At 55.2% G+C, this 18,240-nt stretch overlaps 1 protein-coding gene across 4 annotated transcripts; it reads left to right on the forward strand.

The window, feature by feature from the left end:
• The first annotated feature begins 3,257 nt into the window (after positions 1 to 3,257).
• On the forward strand, positions 3,258 to 15,984 carry ZNF598 (zinc finger protein 598, E3 ubiquitin ligase). 4 transcript variants are annotated; one of them, XM_066382894.1, is made up of 12 exons: positions 3,258 to 4,056; positions 9,594 to 9,706; positions 10,438 to 10,567; positions 10,893 to 11,104; positions 11,214 to 11,431; positions 11,940 to 12,066; positions 12,864 to 13,051; positions 13,187 to 13,271; positions 13,379 to 14,151; positions 14,643 to 14,787; positions 14,898 to 15,042; positions 15,153 to 15,984. In XM_066382894.1, the coding sequence occupies exons 1-12, from the start codon at positions 3,736 to 3,738 to the stop codon at positions 15,504 to 15,506; spliced, it is 2,811 nt and encodes a 936-aa protein (XP_066238991.1). In that variant the 5' UTR covers positions 3,258 to 3,735; the 3' UTR covers positions 15,507 to 15,984. The 4 variants fall into 4 exon arrangements, with proteins under 4 accessions (XP_066238991.1, XP_066238990.1, XP_066238995.1 ...); XM_066382893.1 differs by having other exon boundaries at positions 3,261 to 4,056; positions 11,940 to 12,075; XM_066382898.1 differs by having other exon boundaries at positions 3,261 to 4,056; positions 11,958 to 12,066.
• The last annotated feature ends 2,256 nt before the right edge of the window (positions 15,985 to 18,240 follow it).

The following is an 18,240-nucleotide window of genomic DNA, read 5'->3' on the forward strand; positions in this document are numbered from 1 at the left end:
TCACTGGCTCGAACAGGGGGTTGCTCAGTCTGCTGAAGGCCCGCAATCATGGCACATATGAGAAAGCAATCAATGAACAACTACGGTGTCGCAACGAAAAACTGATGACTGATGCTTCTCATCTCTCTCCGTTCCTGTCTGTCTCTCCCTGTCCCTGTAAATAAATAAATAAATAAATAAAAATTCTTTAAAGTTTATTAGGATCCTCAGAGGGCTGAATTTGAAATTTAGAGAAGAAAAAGCACCAGAGGTGGACCAGGAAAGGAAGCTGAAGGCCAGATAGTCCTGGAGGAGGAAGAGTCTGAAGGTTCTAGAGAGGGAGCCTAAGGCAAAGGAGTTGAAGGGGAAGGGCAAGACAATACTGGGGGGGAGAAGCAATCAATGTTCTTTCTCTTTATATGTTCAGCATCTTCAGTTAATTCTAAAACTTTATTGCACAATGGGGCAACTTCAGATTCTTGGAACATTTGAAGTCTCAAATTACTACTCAAAATAGGCATTCCATTTATTTTTGCCAATTTTAGCATTAGGATTATCCAGTTCAGTTTATTTTTTTAGCCTTAAAATGTTTATTTCAATATGCTCATTCTGGATAATTTCTTTAACAAGCAGGGTTTTTTTTTGGTTTTTTTTTAAGGCACACTCTTAGGTAAGAGGTGCTTTTTTAAAATTTATTTTTATTCATTTTTAGAGAGGAGAGGGAGAGACAGAGAGAGAGAGAGAGAGAGAGAGGAGAGACAGAGAGAAGGGGGGAGGAGCTGGAAGCATCAACTCCCATATGTGCCTTGACCAGGCAAGCCCAGGGTTTCAAACTGGCAACCTCAGCATTTCTAGGTCAACGCTTTATCCACTGCGCCACCACAGGTCAGGCCAAGCAGGTTTTTGTTTTTTTTTTTTTTTTTTTTGTATTTTTCTGAAGCTGGAAACGGGGAGAGACAGTCAGACAGACTCCCGCATGCGCCCGACCGGGATCCACCCGGCACGCCCACCAGGGGCGATGCTCTGCCCCTCCGGGGGGGTCGCTCTGCCGCGACCAGAGCCACTCTAGCACCTGGGGCAGAGGCCAAGGAGCCATCCCCAGAGCCCGGGCCATCCTTGCTCCAGTGGAGCCTTGGCTGCGGGAGGGGAAGAGAGAGACAGAGAGGAAGGGGGGGGGGTGGAGAAGCAAATGGGCGCCTCTCCTATGTGCCCTGGCCGGGAATCGAACCCGGGTCCCCCGCACGCCAGGCCGACGCTCTACCGCTGAGCCAACCAGCCAGGGCTCAGGCCAAGCAGGTTTTTAAAAAAAAATAAATGTTATTTATTATTTATTAAATTTATTGATTTTTTGGAGACAGAGAGAGGGCAAGAGAAACATCCATTTGTTGTTCCACTTAGTTGTTCCATTCATTGCCTGTATCTCCTATGTGCCCTGACTGGGCATCAAACCCCAGACCTTAGCTAGCTGATGACATCATATCCACTGAGCGACCTGGCCAGGGCCTGTCCAATTCAGTTTTATAAAAAACTTGGGAATCTCAAAGACTTTACACAATGGCCACTGAAACTCTGAGTTACTATTAGTAAGACAAGTGCATTTAGTTAAATATGCACATAAACAGGGGCTGTGGGCCCTTGGCTGGTTGGCTCAATGTAGAACATCCGCCCAATGTGTGGATGTCCTGGGTTCAATTCCCGGTTAGGGCACACAGGAGAAACACCCATCTGCTTCTCCACCCCTTCCCTCTTGCTGCTCTCTCTCTCTTTTTCTTCCCCTCCTGCAGCCATGGCTCAATTGGAGCAAGTTGGCCCCAAGCGCTGAAAATGACTCCATGACCTCCGTCTCAGGCACTAAGAAGAGGCTGGTTGCTGAATAACGAAGCAATGTCCCAGATGGGCAGAGCATCATTCCCTAGTGGGCCTTCCTTCTTCTCAATGAATAAAAAACAAAAAAGAGTGACTGTGGCTTTTAAACGTAATCTCCACCCTCCAGTGATCGCCTAGAACAGGGGTCGGGAACTTTTTTGGCTGAGAGAGCCATGAATGCCACATACTTTAAAATGTAATACCATGAGAGCCATACAACAACCTGTGTACATTAGGCATTATCCAATAAAAATTTGGTGTTAGCTGTGATTGTCTGGATGATAGCTGTGATTGGCTCCAGCCACCTGCAACCATGAACATGAGCGGTAGGAAATGAATGGATTGTAATACATGAGAATGTTTTATATTTTTAACGTTATTATTATTATTATTATTATTATTTTTTTTGCATTTTTCTGAAGCTGGAAACAGGGAGAGACAGTCAGACTCCCGCATGCGCCCGACCGGGATCCACCCGGCACGCCCACCATGGGGCGACGCTCTGCCCACCAGGGGGCGATGCTCTGCCCATCCTGGGCGTCGCCATGTTGCGACCAGAGCCACTCTAGCGCCTGAGGCAGAGGCCACAGAGCCATCCCCAGCGCCCCGGCCATCTTTGCTCCAATGGAGCCTTGGCTGCGGGAGGGGAAGAGAGAGACAGAGAAGAAGGCGCGGCGGAGGGGTGGAGAAGCAAATGGGCGCTTCTCCTGTGTGCCCTGGCCGGGAATCGAACCTGGGTCCTCCGCACGCTAGGCCGACGCTCTACCGCTGAGCCAACCGGCCAGGGCACGTTATTATTTTTTTTATTAAAGATTTGTCTGCGAGCCAGATACAGCCATCAAAAGAGCCACATCTGGCTCGCAAGCCATAGTTCCTGACCCCTGGCCTAGAGACAGAATGCCTCTAGGAGGGGCTTTCTGATAATATTTAGGTAGGTAGCTGAGATGTGACTTTCAGAGGCTTTTCTCTAGTCTAAAACTTCTCAAGAAATCTGTAGATTAAATACCAGCCAATCACAGTTATGGACAAAGGCTTTTTTTTTTTTGACAAAGACTTTTTAAAAAGCCAATTCGTTAGCTTGCTCTAGGAAGAAAGAAGCCAAATGCTAACAGTGCAGCCCTTAGAATAGCAGCCTGATTACCCTGGCGAGTCTGGCCAGAATGCCAAACTACAGTAGCTCACGAACAAACAAGGTCTTTAAACAAAAGAAAAAAGAATTCAAAACAGTTCCCGAATAAGGCTTGGAGAGCTTCAGAACAAGAAGCGGAAGCTCAGTTCCAAGAGACTTACCCTTTCCAGCTCCTGAATTAGGGAGAGGAGACAGCTCAAGAGAGCTCTGTGGGCACCAGCACCTGTTTGCCCCAGAGCCTGGAGCTATCGCGTTTCTTCTCTGGGTTCCGAGCTAACCCCCAAAATTCGTAGGTAAAGATATCGACTAGGTATTAAATCACCAAAAAGGTTTATTCAGGAAAAATACAGGATTGCAATTCAGAACCTATAGACTTGGTAAGTCACGTAGGGCACAGGAAGTCAAGGGGAGGTGCGACCTCAGAGCTCTGTTGTAAATCTGGAGTTCTTCCTGTAGAACTTTAATGATAACAGGGTGTGAGAGCTCTTAGAGCTCTTATACGCCCTCCTCATTCTTGTCTAGGTTCACGTCTCTATCACAAATTTTGACGCTGGCAACACTATAGAATGGAACCACCGGATGGAGCGGTAGGAGAAGAGGGTGGCCCAAGAAGAGGGTCTGGAGAGAGATGAGTTGGTGACCTCCGAGACGTTAACGGGGGGTAGAACACCCGCTGCCAGAAGCGCTCCTCAAACCGGCGCCTCCCTGGGTCGGAAATCGCCGTGCACTTCCGCCGGGCGGGGCCGTTGCTGGGCGGGGCGATGACGTCTCTCCGGAAGGGGCGGGTCCGCCAGGAGACTGGTCGCTGCGCGCCGCGCCGCGCCGGCCGGGAGGGGGCCGGAGCCCTTACCATGGCGGCGGCGGCGGCAGCGGTGGCAGACACCGGTAGTCGGCGCGCGGCCCTGGAGGCGGTGACGGCAGCGCCCGAACGGGGCGGCGGGAGCTGCGTGCTGTGCTGCGGGGACCTGGAGGCCACAGCATTGGGCCGCTGCGACCACCCCGTGTGCTACCGCTGCTCCACCAAGATGCGGGTGCTGTGCGAACAGCGATACTGCGCCGTGTGCCGCGAGGAGCTGCGCCAGGTGTGTCGTGGCGGTCGGCCTGAGCGTTCAGGGCGCCGGGGCGGTCAATGGAGGGCGGCCGGGCGGGGCGGCCTTGGGCGGCGGGGACCTGGCATCCGGAAGGGGACTTGCTTTCCTGATGTCCGCTCGCGGGCCTGATGGCGCCGGCTCTCCGAAAGAGAGGCCTGGCGGGCCACCCGGGGCGGGGTCCTGACCGCGAGGCCTACTGTGGGGTGTCTGGGGCCGGGAGGCAGGGGGTGACGGAGAAGGGTCGAAGAGGGAGTGGTCCCTGTGGGTACAGAGCCTGGGGACTTGACTTCTGCGCTCAGGGAATTCTCGTCGGGCCATAGGAGTGTGCATACTTCTCGACCTGCTTGTCTTTTGGAGTTTATCCCTCAGGAGTCTCCACTCTGGCGGAGAAGACAGGGCAAGTGGGCACCTGCAGAGGTCAAACTTGGCTTTTCCAACCCAGCCGTGCTCTTGGCCCACCCCAGCCCGCCCTTACTGAGACTGGCAATTTTCATCTGTTGAGTGGAGGTAGCACTCAGACTTTCCAACAGAAGCGAAGGGAGAACCATTAAGGGCTCCTCCGAGTGCTTGGTGGGTGGGGATACAAGGGCCCTGAAGTTTCCTCCTTGCCAGTTCCGACTGGGGTGGGGGGCTCATTCAGCTCCTTAGTGAAGGGGAGAGTTTCTGACTCTGTCCAGACGTGAAAGCCCTGGAGGGGTCAGAGGGCACCTGGGAGCTTTCCTCCTGCCTCCCTGCAATGCCAGCTGCTGGCTGGGAGCACCTACGTGGGGCTCCCTTGATTTGCTGTGCTTTGAGATCTGTTTGCTTCTAGCATTGTGAAATTTCCCTAGTTTGTTCATGGAAAGTTTGGGCTGGAGACATCTGCCGGGCAATCTAACTTTCTTTCCTTTTCCTAGAAGTGAAGCAGAAATGACATTGTTGAGGAATAAGTTTCTTCTTTTTTTTTTTTTGTAATTTTATTTATAGATTTTAGAGAGAGGAGAGAGAAAGGGGGGGTGAGGAGCAGGAAGCATCAACTCGTAGTAGTTGCTTCTGGTATGTGTCTTGACCAGGCAACCCTGGGGGTTTTGAACTGGTGACCTCAGCATTCCAGGTCAACACTTCATCCACTGCACCACCACAGGTCAGGCTCATTTTTTCTTTTTTAAAGTATACATTTATGGTAAAGAAGCCAGGTGGATTCTGTGCCCTATCGGAAAGATACTTAGGGATGCTGTTAGTCTGTAACGGGGTGGACAGAAATGGATGTGGTCCTGGCAGAGATCTGGGGTGTAGGAAGAGTCAGGGAAACCTTGGGCTTACTCAGTGGGCACCTCCCAGTTTTGCCAGAGCCTGCCTTGCCAGCCAGAGTTGTGTAGCATGACGTAACTCTTGACTGGCCAGGTTTTCCCCTGCACCTATAGCTTTCCTCCAGAAAAGAAGGTGCCGAAGAGACCCTGGTTCTGGGCACTGCTGGTCTCACTCAAGTGAACCAATACCTATGTATGGTTACTATAGCCACATCTGGCCTCTCTTACTCCCTGTGGGTCCCACACCCTTCCAGTGCTTTGTGGCAAGGGGGTGTTGACATGAGTTGTCAGCAGGGTCCAGCTGGGATGTGGTTTGGCATCAGGTGGCCCTGGCTGACCTTGGCCTTCTTGGGCCTGCCCCAGATCACTGGGCAGCAGGAGGGTGTCCTGGGAAGGTTGGAGAGATGATGCTCCTCTCCATTAATCCTGCCTCCCACTCTTGAACTTGCAGCTCTGCCCTAACCCTTCTCGTTTTCTTGTTGAGTTCTACACTCTCCTCTGAATTTCTGTGTCCCATACCCACTGAGGAATCCCATAGCAACCCACAGCCCTGGAACCTGCCTCTGCTCTGCCTTCCCTTATGGGACTAAGTCTGAAAAAAACTGGGAGGAAAGTGTGCCAAGATGCTGTGTGGAACAGGCCAGCTCTCTGCTGGTGAATTCCTGTACCTTGGCTGAGTGCTTCTTGTGCTGGCCTATGGGGGCAGGCATTGGGAAGAGCAGATGCAGCATAGCCCTGCAGCTGCTGGGCAGGTGAAAAGCCAGATCAATCTAGATTGCTGGCAGGTTCTCAGGGTGGAGGCTGAGTCCCAGCTGAGGGCACCCAGGTTGAGAATGATGTCACGTCCCCTAGTTCCCATCCCTTCTTCCCTGGTTGCATCTTTCCCACAGGCAGCTTCTTCCAAACGATGACTCTCATCTTGCTTTCCACCTTGTCCTGATCCCCAGTGATGTCAAAGAGGCTTGATGGGGCTGCTGTACAAAGTGGGATATATCTGAGCTAGAAGGGGCCCTGGAGGCCACCTAATACAGCGTCAACCCCCATGTCACCAGCAGGAAGTGGAAGGGGAGGCTGAAGGTGTGACCTGCTAACTCAAGCTGTGCTTTTCTGTTGTTGGTGCCTCTTTCCCCCTTGGTCCTGGACCCCTCTTCTAAGAGGGCCCTGGAGGTGCCTGTACTCTCTGGGATGATCCCTGGGGGCCCACACTGTATTTCTTCCCTTGCCCTAGACCAGGGGTCTCCAAACTACAGCCCGCGGGCTGCATGTGGCCCCCTGAGGCCATTTATCCGGCCCCCGCTGCACTTCTGGAAGGGGCACCTCTTTCATTGATGGTCAGTGAGAGGAGCATAGTTCCCATTGAAATACTGGTCAGTTTGTTGATTTAAATTTACTTGTTCTTTATTTTAAATATTGTATTTGTTCCCGTTTTGTTTTTTTACTTTAAAATAAGATATGTGCAGTGTACGTAGGGATTTGTTCATAGTTTTTTTTATAGTCCGGCCCTCCAACGGTCTGAGGGACAGTGAACTGGCCCCTGTGTAAAAAGTTTAGGGACCCCTGCCCTAGACCATCCTCACTGCCCACCCCTCACCATCTGGCTCAGTCTTACCAGTGGTCACTGTTGGCATCACCTGTGTTCTCATGCACTCATTCCTAGTGCCCACTACATACCAGGAGTGGGGAACAGCAAGACCCCAGCCTTGTCCCTGTGGAGTGCTCCGAGGAGAGCTCTCTTACCCTCATCTACCCCTTTCTCTCCTCAGGGACTAGCCTGGCCATCCTGGGCCAGCCCAGGGGTCCGCTCTCCCACTTGGTCAATTAGTGCCTGGCATACCCAGGATGACCCATTGTCAAGTGGCCTGGCCTGGTCTGGCCTCTGTCCTTGGACCCATGACCCCCTTCCATCAGTTGATCACCAAGGTGGGTAGGTCTCAGGTCACACCGGTTGGGTCCCTGGCCAGGCCACCATCCCTTGTCCTTGTCCAGCTACTCAGTCTTACCATTCACCTCACCCTCTGCTGGGGACAGGGACACTAGCCATACCAGGCTGCACTGCTATCCCTTTATGTGCTTTTTGCTGGGCTCCATCTCTGGTGCAGGCCTGGAATGGGGCCCACTCCCAGTCTCTCAGCCTGTGTGGGAGGGGGAGTTAGCATTTCCCCACTCCACGGCCATGGCTCCAAGCCTGCTCCCTCTCATTCTCCTAAAACCCCAGCTATGCGCCTGTATGCCCTCAGTAACTTTCCTTTCCCAAGCCTCTTCCTATGGTCCTGATCCCTTCCTGAGCCAACGTAGTGTCTCCCTTCTCTTGGCTTAGCTCAGGTGTGCCCAGCCTGGGCTGCCCTACCAGGCTTCTCAGGAGGGACAAGCACCCACCCAAGCAGCTTGGTGATTGATCTTGAGATCTGCACCCTGCCTCTGTCCATGGCAAGGATTTAAGGGAGACACTACCCACAGTAGATCAGAGCTGACCTCTGAAAAGAGGCTATTCCATCCAGTACAGGTTTTCTTTGGGGAAGGAAGTCTTTTCTCTGCTGAGTCTGTTGTGCTTGGATGCTTCTTGGCAGCATCCAGGATTCTCTTGGGGCCTGCTTGCCTGGCCACCTCGCAGGCGGGTGCTGGTGCTCCTAAGTCTGCAGCCTGTGTTGCCTCAGCATAGCTGACGTACCGCCTCTAGCAGGTAACTCCTCCAGCAGCATCCTGCCTGGCTCGCGGCCCTGGGTCTGTGGGCACCTCTCCCTGGGCAGGACGCAGGGGAACTGGGTCTGGGCTGGAAAGGCACCCTTGGGAGGACTGGAAGGCAGGTCTGGCCATGGGCTCGCCTTGAGATCCCGTGAGAAGAGGCTAGCTGAGGCCCAGGCTGAGGACAGGCTGGGAGCGGCGTAGAGTGGGACCTTTGGGTGGTGGAACCACACCTCCCTTCTGAGGACATGGGAGCTCAGCTGGGATGAGTCTCCCACTTGAGCTCAACATGTGGCAGAGGGCAGTCCTGACCTTGACACACATGGGACTTGGGGAAGAAAGGCCTGTTGGGGCCCAGCTCAACCCTCCTCCAGAATGGGTGTGGCTGGACCATGACCATGACGCTTCCTTGCTTCCTTTGGGTTCCTGTGGGGATGAAATAGGGGACAGGCTTGGGTGTCAGCCAACCCACCTCCCTTGTCCTCGGAAGTAGAGGCTGAGCTCCCTGGCTCCTTACCCAGGGAACCAGTTTTAACTACCTTGCTGCTGGGGGACAGTGTGACCACCCGCTCTCCCCAGCCAGTCCTGTGCTTTCCCAGGTTCCTGGCCATTCCAGGTCCCAGATATTCTCCCTGGTTGAACCTAAACTTAAAGGAATGACTTCGTTATGACCTTTCTTAATGTGAAGATCCTTCCACCCCGCTCCCCAGTGTGTTGGTGAGGATTCCAGGCTGAGGCAAGCACCCAGCTCCAGCCTGGGGGGCAGTAGTGGAGCAGGAAGGGGCCTGGAGGAGACAGGCTTGTGTCTTGATCCAGGGGAAGGTGGTGGGGGGGCCAGAGAGAATGGGGGCTGGAGGATGAGGGAGCCCTGGAGAGAACAGTGCCCTTGGTGGCTCAGGGGAGGCCCGGGCACTAGGACAAGTGTCGGGTTATCCAGTGCAGGCGTCTGGAAGGGCAGGGCAGGCCCAGCAGGCTTTACCCAAGTGTGCTTGAGACCCCTGAGAGGCTGCTGAGCTGAAGAAGTTTCGGCAGCCAGCCCTGTCACGTACACTCCAGCTCATCCCCTTGGTGCCAACAAGCAGAAAGCTGGCCAAGAACAGTCAGGACCATGACTGAGTCCTGTGGAGGAGCCCTTCTCCTATGGCATCATGGAACTGTCATGGGTGGACACAGAGTAGCCAGACCTGGACACATGGTCACCTGACTCATCTTGTCCTAGCAGCATTTATTTCCTTAGCTGCTTCTTGGACTGTGCTCAAACCCCATGTGATTAAACCCTGGTTGGCCTGGACATTTGGTCCCTGTCACTGCCCCTTGGGGCAGCCTCTGTGCAGGTATATACTTGGCTGTGAATGAGGGGGGAGCCGCCCCCTAGGGGTGAGGCTGCGCATTGTGGGTCTGTCCGAGCTACTCTGAGTTCACAGACTGTGGGTGAGGAGAGGGGCCTCCCTCTGGCCGCCTGGGAGGAACCCTGAGTGCCTTTTCTTTTAGCCTGACTGCGTCCTCCAGTAGCTGACCACTGCCCTGCTCACCAGGCCCTCTCATTTTCCGTTCCAGGTGGTCTTTGGAAAGAAGCTTCCTGCCTTTGCCACAATCCCCATCCACCAGCTGCAGCATGAGAAGAAGTATGATATTTACTTTGCTGATGGGAAAGTGTTTGCCTTGTACAGGTGAGGAAGGAAGCATCAGTTCAGGCTCCTAGGGTCTTGGCCAGCCCGCATCTGTGGGGCACTGTGGCAGGGGTGGGCACATCCCCGTCACCTCTTGTGCTCAGAATCCTCAGGAGGGTGGGGGCACTTGGTGCAGTGTGGGTATCAGGACCAGGTGGCTAGGTTCTGTCCTCCGTTTCCTTTCCTGTAACTGGGGACGCTCAGCACCCTGCTGAGGTGGGGGCAGGGGGTGAATTCAGAGAAAGCACTTCTGGCATAGCACCCAGTACCTGCTTTCTGGAGCCTTGTGAGGTGCAGAGTTCCTGCAAGTTAGGCTCTTGGCCCGTGACAGGAAAACCTCACGAAGGGGTACAGTTGTCATGAGGTGGTCCTAGTCTTCCAGGTGAGGGGCGGCCCCTGGCTTGGCTGGAACCTGGGCTTTAGACACCAGTCCCCTGTGTGGCCTTATCATCGTGTTCACTTGATGCAGGGGTTAGTCTCCTGGGTCATAGACACAGCCCTATCTTGTGGCCTTGCTTGGCTTAGGCCCTGTTGGGGAACAGCTCTTACCTTGGGCCCAACACCATCTGACTCAGAGGTCAGAGCCTGGAGGGCGTGGGGGGGTGCCTGTCCTGGCCCCCGCTCCCAGGGCACCCACAGGGGCATGGACTGAGGGGACCTGAGGAGGTGCCGGAGCGTGCTCCAGATGGCGCTGCTGAGTGTGGGGCTGGGTGGCTCTTGGTGTCTCCCAGGCAGCTGCTGCAGCACGAGTGCCCAAGGTGTCCTGAGCTGCCACCTTTCGGCCTCTTCGGGGACCTGGAGCAGCATATGAGGAAGCAGCATGAGCTCTTCTGCTGCAAGCTGTGCCTCAAACACCTCAAGGTACGAGAGCCCCAGGCAGAGGTCTGTGGGGCCAGGCCCTCTAGAGGGGGCAGTATGGTGGGGCTTAGTTGATAGCTGTGAGAGGCTGATTGCTGCCTCTGACTTTGGATAGGCTGGACCCTTGAAAAGCCCCCCACCCCAGGATCGCTCCTCCCAGCTCTCTTAGCTCTCACAGCCCTCCAGGGGAAGGTGGGGAGTGAGGCTTCATACAGCTCAGGCAGGGAAGGTCTATGTAGGCCCACTAGGCTTGGTGTCTGGGGCTCTGGAGTACAGCTGGTACCATCTGGGAGCCCACGTCCTGTGCCCAGCCCCCTGTTCTTTGCAGATCTTCACATACGAGCGCAAGTGGTATTCACGCAAGGACCTGGCACGGCACCGCATGCAGGGAGACCCTGATGACACATCGCACCGTGGGCACCCACTCTGTAAGTTCTGTGACGAGCGCTACCTGGACAACGATGAGCTGCTGAAGCACCTGCGTCGAGATCACTACTTCTGCCACTTCTGTGACTCAGATGGGGCCCAAGACTACTACAGGTGGGTACAGGGCAGCATGGGGTAGTCCCTAGGACACCTGGAGCAGGCTGGGCAGAGGCCGCTGGCTGGGGTGGTGGGGCTGACAGGGCTCCTGCTGACACCCTGTCAGCGACTACGCTTATCTGCGGGAGCACTTCCGGGAGAAGCACTTCCTGTGTGAGGAGGGCCGTTGCAGTACCGAGCAGTTCACCCATGCCTTCCGCACCGAGATCGACCTCAAGGCCCACAAGACAGCCTGCCACAGCCGGAGCCGCGCTGAGGCCCGCCAGAATCGCCAGATCGACCTGCAGTTCAGCTACACGCCGCGGCACTCACGTCGGAATGAAGGTGAGCAGGGCCTCCCTTCTGCCTAGCAGGGCCCCTAGGGATCCAGCCCAGTGCTCCTGACGCAGAGTTCCCACTTTCCTGCTCAGGAGGCCTCAGACCCAGGGCCTGATTTGATCCTTCCTGTGTCGGTGGGGACAAGGGACATCTGCCGAGTCTGCTTCTCCTCTGAGCACACTGTGACTGCAGGGTGCAGGGAGCTCTTTTTCCTGGCCCGTTCCCACAGCATCTTGGGTCTGCTCTTCTGGAGTCCCTGGGACTCTCCCCGAGTTGGAGGGTTGTTGAGCACCTGCTGTGTGGGGGTCTTGTCGTGAGGCTGTGGAGCGACAGGCTTAGACCCCTCTCTAAGCCCACTTCTTGCTCTGACCTGGTTCCGAGGCCATAGAAGCCTGGGGCTGGTGTGAACCCCTTGAGATGTCTGAGCTTGTCCCTTGGGCTGTGCTGGGGGACAGGGAAGCCTCTGCTGTACAAGCCAGAGCACGAGCATCAGTCTGGCCTGGGCCTATAACAGGCTGTATGCCGGCCACAGGGATCGTCAGTGGTGAGGACTATGAGGAGGTGGACAGGTACAACCGCCAGGGCCGAGCTGGCCGGGCCAGTGGCCGTGGAGCGCAGCAGAGCCGCCGAGGAAGCTGGAGGTACAAGAGGTGGGAGTATTTGCATGCTGCTGACCTTCTCCGGGCACCACTGCTGTGGGGCAGCGGCCCTCAGCTGGACTGGGAACAGGCACAGGGCTCATGGGACTCTAGCCTTCTAGTGTCTGGTGTCCTGGGCATGGCCAGAGGGTCTGCTCAGTGTCCTCAGTGAACAGACATTTCCTCCTCTTTCCTCTAGTTTCAGCCAGACACATTAGGACTTGCAGATTGGGGTGGGTGAGAGGGGCAGCTGTGCCATGAAACACCAGTGCTGCAGGCACATGCTCAGTCTTGGGTTGCTCCCAATGCCAAGCCGGATCCAGGCAACTTTAGATTCTAGATCAGGCGTCCCCAAACTACGGTCCACGGGCTGCATGCAGCCTGCTGAGGCCATTTATCTGGCCCCCTGCTGCACTTCCAGAAGGGGCACCTCTTTTCATTGGTGGTCAGTGAGAGGAGCACTGTATGTGGCGGCCCTCCCAACGGTCTGAGGAACAGTGAACTGGCCCCCTGTGTAAAAGTTTGGGGACCCCTGTTCTAGATGTTACTAACCCAGACACTGAGCCCAGATGTTGCCTGTAAGCTATAGCCATAAGGCTGGTGGGAGGACCCCTGCAGCTCTACAGCTCCCTCTTGTGGCCAGGGAAGGTGGGCCAACACTAACTCGGCTGGCCTTAGGCCTAGCTCCCGGCAGCCTCCTGGTGTCCAGACTTCCTAGGGCTGAGGCCCCTCCCAGCCTCTTGTCCTGCACACTGCTGTAGTCCAGGGCCCTGCTCGGTCTGAAGGCCTCCCCATCTCAGGGAAGAAGAGGACCGAGAAGTTGCAGCTGCCATCCAGGCCTCGGTGGCCACACAGCAGCTGCAGGAGCTGCACAGGAGTGAGGACCGGGAGGAGAGCAGCAGGCTCAAGAAGGAGGAGGCAGGGTCATGGGGGCCCGAGGAGCCCCGGGGGTCCCGGCGCCTGCTTCGGACTCAGGGTGAAGGCCCAGGTGAGCTGGCCCAACTGCATGCAGCTCTGCCTGGGCCTGGGAGCCCCTGGGAAGCTCCTTGGTCACCCAAGAGGTCCTTTTCGTACTCCCTCGATGTTGGTCAGCCCTGGCACAGGGTCATTTTGTGGCTTGCAGGCCCCAAGGAAGCCTCGACGAACGGTCCTGTGAACCAAGAGGCCTTTCCAGCTGGCAGCCCAGCTGCAGGAGCCCCGCTTCTGAGGTACACACGCACGTGAACTGGGCGGAAGTGCAGAGCTCATGGAGGGTGGGTACAGGGTGGTCCAGGTCCGGGCAGGCCACTGACCCCTCTCCCCTCCCTGGGCTCAGCGCCCTCCCGTCCCCCATTTCGAAGCTCAAGGATGAAGATTTCCCCAGTCTCTGCACTTCCTCTTCCTGCTCCACGGCAGCAGCCTCGGGCCCTGTGGGGCTGGCACTGGTGTACCCTGTTCCCACAAGGGGCAGGAGCACCTTCCGGGATGATGACTTCCCTGCCCTGGTGTCCTCAACCGCCAAGCCCAGCACAGCCCCCACCAGCCTCATCTCGGCCTGGAATAACAGCAGCAGCAAGAAGGTGGTGCAGCCCACCCCAGGGGCCCAGGCTGCTGGAGGGGGCAGTCAGCCCCCCAGGAAGTCTGGGAAGGGGGGTAAGGGCAGCAAGAAGGGTGGGCTGCCCCCCATGGAGGAGGAGGAAGAGGAGGATAGCCGCACTGGCCTCACTACCCAGGAGCTGCGTAGCGTGCCCACCACAGTGGCTGTGTCCTCCCTGCTGGCTCTGGCCTCCACCCAGACCTTTACCAAAGTCGGCAAGAAGAAGAAGGTGGGCTCTGAGAAGCTGGATGCTGCATCACCCCTGCCACAGTTTCCTGACAAAGATGGGCCCCCTGGCACTGAGCAGGCCCCCTTAGCCACCACGGGCAGAGCTGAGGGTCCAGTTGCTGTCATTGTCAATGGACACACAGAAGGGCCGGCCCCTGCTCGGAGTGTCCCCAAGGAACCCCCTGGGCTCCCACGGCCCCTAGGGCCCCTTCCCTGCCCCACATCCCAAGAAGACTTCCCAGCTCTCGGTGGCCCCTCTCCACCCAGGATGCCCCCTCCCCCAGGTAGGTACACCTGGCTCAGGCCTACTTCTAAACATCTGGGAAGGGGCCGGGGTAGTAGAGTTAGGCTGGAGCCCCACCCCAGGGCAGAGGTTATGTTGTACAGGCAGACAAAGGACTGCAGGCCGGCGGGATTTCAGCCTGTGTAGTACTTTCCAGCAGCCTCGGCAGCATAGAAGTCTAGATGCCAAAGATACCATCGCCTGTGAAACAGCATGATCTTGGCCCACCACTTAATCTCTTTGTGTTCCATTCTCCATGTAAAACTGGGCGATCCCAGCAGTTAACTAGAGTCAGGGTTTGCCACAGGGAGTGCAGCATTTGTGCTGGCTCTGGGCACCATCTGGCTCGAGTCTACTCTTCAGGGGAGGTACGGTCTGGATGGGAAGCCTGGCCCTGGGGATCTGGGCAGCCTGTGGGAAGCAGAGGACAAGGCCTGGCTGTCCTTGGCCAGCTAGGGTCATTGTCTGGGTCTTGGTGTGCCACCCCCATAGGCTTCAGCTCTGTGGTCCTTCTGAAGGGCAGCCCACCCCCACCTCCGCCGGGTCTGGTGCCCCCAGTCAGCAAGCCGCCCCCTGGCTTCTCGGGCCTCCCCAGCACCCACCCTGCTTGTGTCCCCAGCACTACCACCACAAGAGCGTAAGTGAGGCAGACTGCCTGGCCTTGTGCTCTTGGGGGCCAAGGGAGAGTGCCCTCACCTTGGACCACCCCAAAGACTGAAGCCTCCATCTCCTGACCCCCACATCCAGGCTGACACCAGCACCTCAGGCCTACCTGGTCCCCGAGAACTTCCGGGAGAGGAACCTGCAGCTCATCCAGTCCATCAAGGACTTCCTGCAGAGTGATGAAGCCCGCTTCAGCGAGTTCAAGAGTCACTCGGGGGAGTTTAGACAGGTCAGGCTGGTGGGAGGAGGAGGTGGAGGTGGGGTGGGGGCAGTAGTGCAGCCTGCCACCTGGGGCCCAGGTGTGGGCCAGGGGTGACTGAGTCTGGCTCTGGGTAGTAGGGCATAATCTCCGCAGCCCAGTATTATAAGAGTTGCCGGGACCTGCTTGGGGAGAACTTCCAGAAGATCTTCAATGAGCTGCTGGTGCTCCTGCCTGACACAGCCAAGCAGCAGGAGCTGCTGTCTGCACACACGGACTTCCGAGGCCAAGACAGGCTTCCTGGCACCAAGGCCAAGAAGAACAAGAAGAGTGCGTGGCAGGCCAGCACCCGGCAGATGGGGTTGGACTGCTGTGTATGCCCCACCTGCCAGCAGGTGCTTGCAAATGGTGACATCAGCAGCCACCAGGCTCTGCACACTGCCCGGGATGATGACTTCCCCTCTCTGCAGGCTGTTGCCAGGACCCTCACATAGCTCCTGCTGTATGGGTAGGAGTGGCCACACCTGCAAGCCTCCTTTGTCCCTCTTCCTCCTCCTGGACTGCCAGGCAGCCTGGTGAGGCCACATGCTCAGGCCCCTTGGTTGGCCGGCCCACCAAGGGTCATAAGGACAGCCCAGCACATTGTCAGGCAGGAGTCCGCCTGGTTTCCTCTTGGGAACTGGGCAGACACCCTTGCCTCAGTGGTGCGCCAGTCATGGTTTGTATCTCATGGTGTTGGAAGGTTCCAGGGGAGGGAAGAGCCAGGGTGCCAGGACTTGTTTGTGCTATTAGAGCTAGTGGCCATAGTGGCCCGATCCGGGACTTCTGGAGCCTGAGAGCTATACAGCACCATGGCCCCTAAGCCTGAAGCTCTGGGTTCCCTGGTGCTGGAGTAAAATAGTGTGTTGTGTCAACAGTTGGCTATTTCATGATTCAAGAATGTTCAGGATTAAAAGCAGACACGAAATTGTACTACTTGAAGTTAAATCTTTCTATGAGACAAGCTGAATCTGGGATCTCAAATTGCCTCTGACCTTTTATAAAAATTTATCTTCAAATAAATTTATTTTGCAATAATGCACATAGCTGGTGGTTTATTTTATTTTATTTTATTTACAGAGAGAGAGTCAGAGAGAGGGATAGACAGGGACAGACAGGAACGGAGAGATGAGAAGCATCAATCTTTTTTGTTGTTGCGCTTTGCAACACCTTAGTTGTTCATTGATTGCTTTCTCATATGTGCCTTGACTGCGGGCCTTCAGCAGACCGAGTAACCCCTTGCTAGAGCCAGCGGACTTTGGGCTCAAGCTGGTGAGCTTTTGCTCAAACCAGATGAGCCCGCACTCAAGCTGGCGACCTCGGGGTCTCGAACCTGGGTCTTCCGCATCCCAGTCCAACGCTGCGCCGCCACCTGGTCAGGCTTTTTTTTTTTTTTTTTACAGAGACAGAGTCAGAGAGAGGGATAGATAGGGACAGACAGGAACAGGAGAAGCATCAATCATTAGTTTTTTGTTGTGACACTTTAGTTGTTCATTGATTGCTTTCTCCTATGTGCCTTGACCATAGGGCTACAGCAAACTGAGTAACCCCTTGCTCGAGCCAGCGACCTTGGGTCCAAGCTGGTGAGCTTTGCTCAAACCAGATGAGCCCATGCTCAAGCTGGTGACCCCAGGGTCTTGAACCTGGGTCCTCTATATCCCAGTCCAATGTTCTGTCCACTGCGCCACCGCCTGGTCAGGCAGCACATTGCTGGTGTTAACTTTCTACCTTCTGTGTTAGTTGCAAGGGAAACTCTGAGTCTTTACTATAGCATCTCAGCCAGTAGAAGGCCTGTGGGGAGAGTTGAGTAGCTGGGCTATGCTCATAGGAAGCAGAAGCCAACCTAGGGCCTCAATCTTGGAGGTCTGGCACTGCCTAATCCTTGACCCACTTTGTACCCAGTAAAACTATACTTCCAGCCTGACCAGGCAGTGGCGCAATGGATAGAGCGTCGGACTGGGATGCGGAGGACCCAGGTTCGAGACCCCGAGGTTGCCAGCTTGAGCACGGGCTCATCTAGTTTGAGCAGAAAGCTCACCAGCTTGGACCTAAGGTCTCTGGCTTGAGCAAGGGGTTACTCGGTCTGCTGTAGCCCCACGGTCAAGGAACATATGAGAAAGCAATCAATGAACAACTAAGGTGTCGCAATGAAAAACTGATGATTGATTGATGCTTCTCATCTCTGTGCGTTCCTGTCTGTCTGTCCCTATCTATCGCTCTCTCTGACTCTCTCTCTCTCTCTGAAAAACAAAACAAAACTATACTTCCTGAATGCAAGAGGCTTCTAGACATAAGGCCCACATCCATAGGTTAGTGAAATAGCTATTAAAGGTGGACTTTTCAAGAAAATTTAGAACCAGGAGAGGGGCACATCTAAATTACTAAAATTAGTTTGTGGCTCTGGCCGGTTGGCTCAGCGGTACAGCATCGGCCTGGCGTGCGGGGGACCCGGGTCCGATTCCCGGCCAGGGCACACAGGAGAAGTGCCCATCTTCTTCACCCCTCCCTCTCTCCTTCCTCTCTGTCTCTCTCTTTCCCTCCTGCAGCCAAGGCTCCATTGGAGCAAAGATGGCCCGGGCGCTGGGGATGGCTCTGTGGCCTCTGCCCCAGGCGGCAGAGCGACCCCCTGGAGGGGCAGAGCTTCGCCCCTGGTGGGCATGCCGGGTGGATCCCAGTCGGGCTCATGCGGGAGTCTGTCTGACTGTCTCTCCCCATTTCCAGCTTCAGAAAAATACAAAAATAGCCTAACCTGTGGTGGCGCAGTGGATAAAGCGTTGACCTGGAAATGCTGAGGTCGCTGGTTCAAAACCCTGGGCTTGCCTGGTCAAGGCACATATGGGAGTTGATGCTTCCAGCTCCTCCCCCTTTCTCTCTCTGTCTCTCCCTCTCCTCTCTAAAGATGAATAAATAAATAAATTAAAAAAAGAAAACCTGACATTTAAAAAGAAAAAAAATACAAAAATAAATAAATTCATTAAATAAAATTAATTTGTGATCTAGTATTTTGGAAGGTTACCGGACACACTGAAATTTCATTTTTATGCCCCAAACACATACAAATAAAAAGTTCTAAACACATAACCCTATCCCAATAAAGCAAAGGAATGTCCTTACATGAGAAGAAATGGACATTTCTTTAAAAGAAGCAGAAGGGGGCACCCATAGTGATGAAGGCCAAAGTCGACGGCC

The sequence above is a fragment of the Saccopteryx leptura genome, chromosome 4, assembly GCF_036850995.1.
Source record: "Saccopteryx leptura isolate mSacLep1 chromosome 4, mSacLep1_pri_phased_curated, whole genome shotgun sequence".
NCBI classification, from domain to species: domain Eukaryota; kingdom Metazoa; phylum Chordata; class Mammalia; order Chiroptera; family Emballonuridae; genus Saccopteryx; species Saccopteryx leptura.

Coding starts and splice junctions, on each gene's coding strand:
- ZNF598 (XM_066382893.1), top strand. CDS start 3,736: ATGACGTCTCTCCGGAAGGGGCGGGTCCGCCAGGAGACTGGTCGCTGC. Junction 4,057..9,593: donor GCCGCGAGGAGCTGCGCCAG/GTGTGTCGTGGC, acceptor TTTCCGTTCCAG/GTGGTCTTTGGAAAGAAGCT. Junction 13,052..13,186: donor GACTCAGGGTGAAGGCCCAG/GTGAGCTGGCCC, acceptor TGTGGCTTGCAG/GCCCCAAGGAAGCCTCGACG.